At 35.8% G+C, this 8,773-nt stretch overlaps 2 protein-coding genes across 2 annotated transcripts; both read left to right on the top strand.

Moving 5' to 3' along the window:
* Positions 1 to 427: 427 nt before the first annotated feature.
* LOC105800402 (oil body-associated protein 1A) lies at positions 428 to 1,596 on the top strand. Its single transcript, XM_012631518.1, has 3 exons — positions 428 to 711; positions 782 to 1,185; positions 1,260 to 1,596. The coding sequence occupies exons 1-3, from the start codon at positions 443 to 445 to the stop codon at positions 1,433 to 1,435; spliced, it is 849 nt and encodes a 282-aa protein (XP_012486972.1). The 5' UTR covers positions 428 to 442; the 3' UTR covers positions 1,436 to 1,596.
* Positions 1,597 to 2,790: 1,194 nt separating this feature from the next.
* Positions 2,791 to 4,047, top strand: LOC105800403 (oil body-associated protein 1A). Its single transcript, XM_012631520.2, has 3 exons — positions 2,791 to 2,950; positions 3,258 to 3,661; positions 3,743 to 4,047. Exons 1-3 carry the CDS (start codon positions 2,832 to 2,834, stop codon positions 3,919 to 3,921), a joined length of 702 nt encoding a protein of 233 aa, XP_012486974.1. The 5' UTR covers positions 2,791 to 2,831; the 3' UTR covers positions 3,922 to 4,047.
* Positions 4,048 to 8,773: the final 4,726 nt, after the last annotated feature.

Here is an 8,773-nt window from a genome sequence, read left to right as displayed (position 1 = left end):
CATACTTCTCTCAATTTTTACCTTCGTCTGCTTTAGCTTACCTGAAAATACAATGACAGCCACAGGGTTGTGTTGATTCACAAACAGATAAAAAGGAGAATGACCTGCGGTAAAAGCTTGAAATTGAAGTTCATGCTTATAGTGCTAGTGTATTCTGTTCTTTGGGTTTCTCTCTGGGATCATCGACGTCAATACATCAGAAAAGAAACAGTAATTCATTAGACTGAAGCAAGAACTTGACAATCGTTATATGCAGAGCTTATTGAAGTATAAGTAGAAGACAGTGAAGAGCTCAACTCCCACAACATGCAATATAAAATTTAATCACCTTTGAATTTCATCCTCGTCTTCATCCTCAGCCTGGTTATATGTTTTCAAGTACAGGTGTCAGCTTTATGTGATTCTTTTTTATAATCCTAGTGTAGAAGATATAATAGCTGTCATGAGAAGCTGTGTTGGTTGCCACGTCTATTGTATTCCCCTACCACGCGTAGCTCTGCATGCCAAAGCAAGCTCCTTATCATGGCAGCTTAAAACCCTCCATGGAGCCTTAATCTCTCTAAACCAGTTACTAAGCAACCACAAATCGATGTCAAATCATGCGCAAGTTCCAGGCGAGCCCACTGAAACCACCACTTCCCTCGTCGAGACCGCCACCGGTGCCATCCAAGGCTTCCGCCCCATCAAACAAATCCATGAACATCTCTGCGCGTGCGTATTAATCTTCCTTCCCTATTCCGTTTCAATGTTTTTTTTAAAGTTAAATCATTTGTTGTTGTAGATTTCATTTCTACGGCTACGACATGACCCGTCAAGTCGAAGCGCACCATTTCTGCGCACATCAAAACGAAGAAATGCGACAATGTCTCATATATGACACCCCCGAAGCCGATGCAAAGCTCATCGGGTTGGAGTACATGATATCGGAGAATTTGTTTTTGACGTTGCCGGACGAAGAGAAGCCGCTTTGGCATTCGCATTTGTACGAAGTGAAGAGCGGGGTGTTGTTTATGCCGCGAGTTCCGGGGCCGATCGAGAGGCATGGTCTGGACAAAGTTTGCAAGACTTATGGGAAGACCATCCATTTTTGGCAAGTCGATAAAGGTGATAATCTCCCTCTTGGGTTACCTCAATTGATGATGGCTCTCACTAGAGATGGTCAGCTCGATGAAGAACTCGGTCGAGGTAATAATCGAAGTGTGTTTTTTTTTTTTTTATGATTTGGATTTGGGGTATCTGAATGAATAAATGAATGGCAGATGTGGAGAAGCGATTTGGGGTATCATTTGAGAAAGAAAGGGCGAAGAGAGCTGAGTTGACGGGTCCAACACATGGGATTCATCCATTGGCAAATGGTGGTGGGAAAGGGCTGATCCCTAAACTCAGGGAGGTGGATTGTAAGCCTGCTGATTCAGTTCCCCGGGTCTTCGTTTGAATCATCGTATCTTTTGAGTATACCTTTCTTAACAGCAATTACGAGGTGAAACTGATGTGATCAAAGAACAGAATCTACCATTGTCCCTCATGTTTATGTTGTTGTAATTTTGATATTTGTGTGATGTACTGGATATAAATAACATATTTGTTTTTTCTTAATTATTTGTGTATTTTCGATATATATATTTAATATCAAATCTAATTTGATATATCTGATATTTATTCTACCACATGTTGATATACATCAATAAGTTGAAAATGGTTGAAATAAATGTAACTAGACTTCTTCTAAACACTTAATTAAAGTTAACGGAAAGATATTATCTCTTTTGAATAATTTTGTGTTGAGATTTTAATTTGGATTTAATTTTTATGGGATGAAAATACTAACATAAATAAAATGATATCCTGATTTCTTACAAATATCCTTTCCCATAGATGAAGACTTTGTTATTAAATTTAATATTTTAATATAGTTTATTGGTATTTCATTTGAAATTTAGGATATAATTATTTTATATTCTAAATGTCCATTGTTTTTGCCACTTATCAGAAATTTTACGTAATAATGAGGGTTAAAGAGCTTAAAAGAGAATGATCAAATACGTAATAATGAGGGTTAAAGAGCTTAAAAGAGAATGATCAAAATCTCAAAAGTTATAAATATTAAGAGCGAATTTGACATTACACCTTTGTTATTTTATAAATTACCAACTGAATTGAAATCTTATTGATTGATGGATGATATCAATTTAATCATTTAAGATATATATATTAATAATTAGGTTTAAATAAAATAAAATATATTTAATATTAACCATTTAAGATTTTATTTTCTTATTGAATATTCATTTCATTTAAAAAAAAAGTAGAAATAAAACTGAACAAAAATCTCTTAAAGACAAAGAACAACAAAGTCCCATACCTAGTTACATTGAACAGAGAAAGTGATTGAGAACTTTAATCCCATACCAAACGAAGGTCGTGAGGCTAGTAAACTTAAATTTTATGAGGGAGAAAAGAACTTGTTTTCTTGAATTGGGTCTCGAACAAAAAAAAGACGTCAATACATTACCACGATCTTCTCAACTAATGAGATAGTCAATCATCAATTATGATGCAATGATTCTTTGCTCTCGTGGTAATGAAAAATATGTTTTACCTAAATAAACGATGCCTAGAAAAATTTGAGTTCAGTTGATGGGGGTTGGGGGTGTATATATAGATTATAGCTGTCAATAGAAGCGATGTTCATTGCCACGTCTATGGTATCCCTTTCCACGCGTAACTCTGCATGCACCAGCAACACTCTCAATCTTCGATCACGGCAGCTTAAAACCCTCCGCCGATCCTTAAATCCCAAACCGCTAATTAGCCAACCAAAAAATTAAACCATGTATCACCCTCAAGTTCCAGGCGAGCCCACCCAAACCACCACTTCCCTCGTCGAGACCGCCACCGGCGCCATCCAAAGCTTCCGCCCTATCAAACAAATCCATCAACACCTCTGCGCGTAATTCCCCCTTCTAATCTTCATTTCCTGTTATGTTTCAATGTTTGTTTAAGTTGATATCACTTTTTTATCGTTACAGCAAAATCTGCATTTAATTACGCTTTTGCGATGTTACATTACGATTTAAAATGTAGCTAAAAGAAAAGAACAGCGTTTTAGCGACGTTGATGCATAAAAAAACGTTGCTAATTCCGGCTAGTTAGCACCAATGTTTGTTTAAACTCCACCAGATCCGTTGGTCGGTCTGACTGACTGATCTGAGTACTAGTCCAGAAAGAAATAGTTAAAATTCTAAATTTTGTTGTAGATTTCATTTCTATGGCTACGACATGACCCGTCAAGTGCAAGCGCACCATTTCTGCGCACATCAAAACGAAGAAATGCGACAATGTCTCATATACGACAACCCCGAAGCCGATGCAAAGCTCATCGGATTGGAGTACATCATATCGGAGAATTTGTTTTTGACGTTGCCGGACGAAGAGAAGCCGCTTTGGCATTCACATTTGTACGAAGTGAAGAGTGGGGTGTTGTTTATGCCGCGAGTTCCGGGGCCGATCGAGAGGCAAGATCTGGAAAAAGTTTGCAAGACTTATGGGAAGACCATCCATTTTTGGCAAATCGATAAAGGTGATAATCTCCCTCTTGGGTTACCTCAATTGATGATGACTCTCACTAGAGATGGTCAGCTTGATGATGAACTTGCTCGAGGTAAGTACACCGAACCCATCAGTCTAGCTCCGGACCTCCGGTTAAATACAAACAATTGAAATGGAAATAATAATGATGCAGCTGTAGAGAAGCGATTTGGGGTATCATTTGAGAAAGAAAGGGCGAAGCGAGCTGACATGGCGGGTCCGACACATGGCATTCATCCATTGGCCAATGGTGGTGGGAAAGGGCTGATCACCAAACTCAGGGAGCTCCATTGCAACCGTACTGATCCTTCATTTGCATCATCACAGCTTTAATATAGTAATCTTTTTAGCAGTAATGCACCTTTCGTTCTCTACAACAGTGACAAGCCAAGCACTACTGTAATAAAACTACACAATCTACTTTTGTATCTTATGTTATATATGATGCTTTTTTTTCAAGTATTTGTCTTTAATCTTCATATTATATATATGTTTATTAAATCGATGTAGTATAATCAACAAACCTTACTTGTAAGTAAGGCGCAGGTGTTGGGTGCAAGTATGACGGACATTTTTGGACTATTTTTAAACTCCAAGCAAAACAATAAAATGAGCTTTTTTAAGAAAATACCTTTTAGGTCCTTTAAAAATTAAATTTTTTTTGGGCAAAGGTTAAATTTTTTTTGAACCCACTAAAAATTATAAAACAATATTTTAAACATTTTTTAGTCTGGGTCCTGAGCGGTACGATCTGGATGTTTACTCTATTAATTGATTAATTATTAATTATTGCTATAAAATTTAAAATAATTACATTTTAGATTAATTATCAAGTGAAGCCGGTGAGTGCCCATAGTTCGTTTGCTTTTCCCGGACCCATCTGTATTAAGTTTGAATTCATTCGTATCATGAGGTTTCCAAGAGACCGGAGTTAAGGTAGGAAAAGGAACACGATGAATTACAGAAGAATAAGAAACAAATTTCCCTTTTCTTTGGTTCCAGTTAACCAAAATTCCTAAATAGCAAATGCGAACACTGCATACCAAAGGAGAAAAGTTCATTCCTTAGACTTAGAGAACAGGTTAACAGTAAGCCAATTTGTTCAACAGGGCTAAGGTCTCAATTTATAATGAATTGAATTAGACAACACAATATTGAAGAATGTGGGAGATCTTTTCAAGGACTATAAAGTACCACAGACAAAGTTCCTCCAACAAAAAAATGTCTACTTCTAAGAAAGGTCCTCGTTGGAAGAGTGCAATGCCCACATTTAAAAATTATAATAATCGGGGGGAGTTTGGCTTTCCATATTGACTTCCAAAGGACATTAGGATTCAGGGTTCTAGTATCAATACCAACAACAAGATCATAAGCACTAGCCAAAGAAAAGTTCCCATCACTAGTGCACCCCAACATAAGGGATCAGACTATTGGGCAAAGGGGGGTACTTGATAATACCAATCAAAACTCGGGGTAAATTCAAAGAGGGACATGAAGGCCTTTAATCTTCCCACTTATCCCACACTTGTTTAAAAATCATGAGTTCCTCTTCCCTTAAGAATGGTCCCTGGAGCAATTCTCTCAAAGGTCCCATGCCCGACCAGTTATCCATCCAAAAGTTCACAGAATGACCATCCTTTATCACACATCTGAATCCAAAAGCTAGGAGTGAACTAATACTCCGGAGGGATTTTCAGGTCAGTGAAACATTTGAAGCTGATAAAGAATTCCTAGGATCCTGGACATATTTTGCCATGAGCAACTTAACCCAAATACTATCCTTCTCGTATATGAGTATCCATCTCAATTTCATAATAAGAGCTTGATTTTTAAATTTGGCAACCGAAATGCTTAAAACACCCAGGGCTTTGGGACAAGATATACCCTTCCAATTAACGAAATAGATTTTTCTTACCCTTATTGACTACCCCACAAAAATACTCTGTTAAGTTTATCTAGTAGTTTGAAAATGCTCGTTGGGAGTATCCTGATTTGTATAAAGTAGTTAGGAATAAAAGCCATAGTAGATTGCAGAAGAACCAACCTACCAACTAGGGAAAGGAGGTTTGCCTTCTAGGCTTTCAATTTGTTTTGGATCTTATCCATAGTGAAGTTAAAATCTCTTCAAGAAGACCGCCCAAGAAGGATTGAAAATCCCAGATATTTTCCAATGTCCGAGGATTCTTGGATCCCTAAGAAATTAACTATCAGAGCCTTTATTCATGGCAAACAATTGGAAAGAAAACTATTTTAGATTTTTGAAATTTAATACACTAACCAGATTCCCTCATAAATAGATTCAAGGTCCGCCTTATAGACTCTATCATTCTTGAATAAGTTTCCCCAAAGAGGATGATGTCGTCATCGAATAAAAGACGGGAGAAGCTTTGGCCGCTCCTCGACGCTCATATCAGTTGCCATTCTTTTTGATCAATTGCATGAAGAAATTGGAGATGAAGAAATTCCATGCACAAGATAAACAAGTAGGGAGAGAGATGATCTCCTTGTCTAATTCCACGAGAAGGATTGATCGTTAAAAAAATGAAATTCAAAGTTGGGTATCTTTTTGGAAATTATACGTAGATTATTTATCCAAATTTTATTCTAATAGAAGTTTTGATTTAGAATATAGGATTGAATATAGGTTTTTAAGCTAACCCGATTCCAAATTTCATGGGTCAGACAATTCAATTTGAATATAGGTTTTTGACTTGACCCCATTCATTATTTAAAATTTTAAAAAATACATAAAAATAATTTTGCATTAATATTTATATATTTTATAATTAAATTTAAATAAAATATTTATTTTTTATTTTTTAAAACTGTGATATCGGCTTATTTGGCGAGCTGAGCTAACTAAGCCTAGACTTGGAATTTCTTTTTGGAATCGAATTTAAGCTGGACCAGTTCTGTAACACCCCTAACCCGAATCCATCACCGGAACAGGGTCATGGAGCATTACCAAAGTTTACAAATTAATTATCAGGCATTTCATTTCATCTAGCATTCATATTAGAAACCAATCAAAATCATACATATTGTTCCTTAAATGAACCCTCAAGGCCCAAATTAAGCATTAGAAACAAATAGGGACTAAGTCGAAAACTCAGAAAAATTTTCAGAAATATTTAAAATTTTCAACACTGCAGGGGTCACATGGCCGTGTAGCCAGGCCATATGACTCACATGGTTTGGAGACACGCTCGTGTCTCAAGCCGTGTGGGCATTCGAAATAAGGACACATGGTTGTGTCTCGGCCTGTGTCCGTGCTCATGTGAGTATACTGACTTGGGTCACACGACCAAGTCATACACCCGTGTGCTAGGCCGTGTGAGCATTCTGTTTTGTGCAAATTTTTGATACAGGGGACACGGCCGTGTGCCACACACGGTTGAGACATACGTCCGTGTTTCTGCCCATGTGGACGAAAATAGGCCATTTTACAAGCCATAATTAGACATTCAAAACAAGTCAAAATAAGTGGCTAAACTCAACAAATTACATATAGGCCATCATTAAACAAAATACCTATACATGCCATTATAACTAAAATCAAAACATTCAAAAGTACCGATAGAACCGATGGATAGTGTGATACAACTTCTACAAGCTTCCAACCCAATCGAATTCCGATAATCTGAAAAGTAAAGGAAAACAAATACATAAGCTATGAATGCTTAGTAAGCTCGTATAAACTTTAATCATAATACTTCTTTTCAAATATGAAATTTATACATATAAAAAATAATCCAATATTGATACCACAATACTCATGAAGTTATATTTAACAACTCACTAAGCGAATATGTAACACCCCTTACCCGTATTCAACACTGGAATAGGGTAAGAGGCATTACTAGAACGCATACACTTGTAAACGTATTTAACCGAGTTATAAAACTTCATCTAAATTAAAACTTTCAAATTATTAACATGCTTTTAAAATTCTTCATAATATATCCTCAAAATATTATATTCATAATAAATAGGACCTACAAGACACGATACATATTCATGCGGTTTACAAGTCTTAATAATTCAATGCTTCATTTCCATTTCATTCAATTCACAAATTTCTCATGTTTACAATTCAAATCATTAAGTTTAATTTTAATACGTATTTACCATTTAACTCAACCTTTATCGATTGTACCATTCATATACACATTTATGAAATTCTCAATTTTGCAATGAAAATATCAATTTAGCTTAAATAACAACATCAATTCAACTCATCATCCTAGTATAAATTCACTACCACTATCCATTTACTATAATTCTTTTGGGCCCATTTGTCACTTACCATCCTTAATCAAAGTAGGGAACGGTTACGGAAAATTGAGTACTTCACTTCCACTTTGCCATAGTATAACTATGGTCTTGCGTATGATCACTTAGCATTTTCCGAAGCCATAGCCCTGCCATGGTCTTACACGGATCACATTTATCACTTGTCACTGATCAGATAAGTGTAGCTAAAGCTACCACTTATCACTTGTAACCGATCAGATAAGTGTAGCTAAACTACCACTTATCACTTGTCACTGATCAGAAGTACTCAAATCCGACGTTCCGCTCAATTTGATCATTTATTCGGTTTTCGCATTGTTATTTTATTCTCAATTCATCAACAAATATATCTCATCATACAATATATAATTCATGAAATTAACATGTAATCATTAAATTTCAACCATATAAACTTAATATTTTATTACCTTTCTACACTCGTTTCCTATGCATATCACACAAGATATAAACATATCATTCGACCATAGTCGCAGGCTAGTGTATTTAAACATAACTCTTTTTGGAACTAATCACATGATAAACCATTTCACTAGAGATTACATAATTTAAACCTTAATACCTTTTTTTTTATGATCACAAGCATATTTCCAATTAGGCAGTTACCATTTCAATGCATAACTTATAAATTTAACGTGGCATAATTCAACCACTACTTGGCCAAAGTCTAAGCATGTACACCAAATATGTTGGCCAAATACACATATAGCATAAGCATTATAAGCATGGATGAGCACAACATTTATTCATGTATCACGCTTATCAACATGTGTTAATTCATAAACCATTCATGACATTACTTCATGTCAAATCATATACCGAATATACCATACATACATACTATGAAACTTTATTTTCACACATGAGCTTAAAC

The sequence above is a fragment of the Gossypium raimondii genome, chromosome 9, assembly GCF_025698545.1.
Source record: "Gossypium raimondii isolate GPD5lz chromosome 9, ASM2569854v1, whole genome shotgun sequence".
Lineage (NCBI taxonomy): Eukaryota > Viridiplantae > Streptophyta > Magnoliopsida > Malvales > Malvaceae > Gossypium > Gossypium raimondii.
Note: the sequence above shows the minus strand (reverse complement) of the source record. Positions and strands in the feature narration are given on the sequence as shown.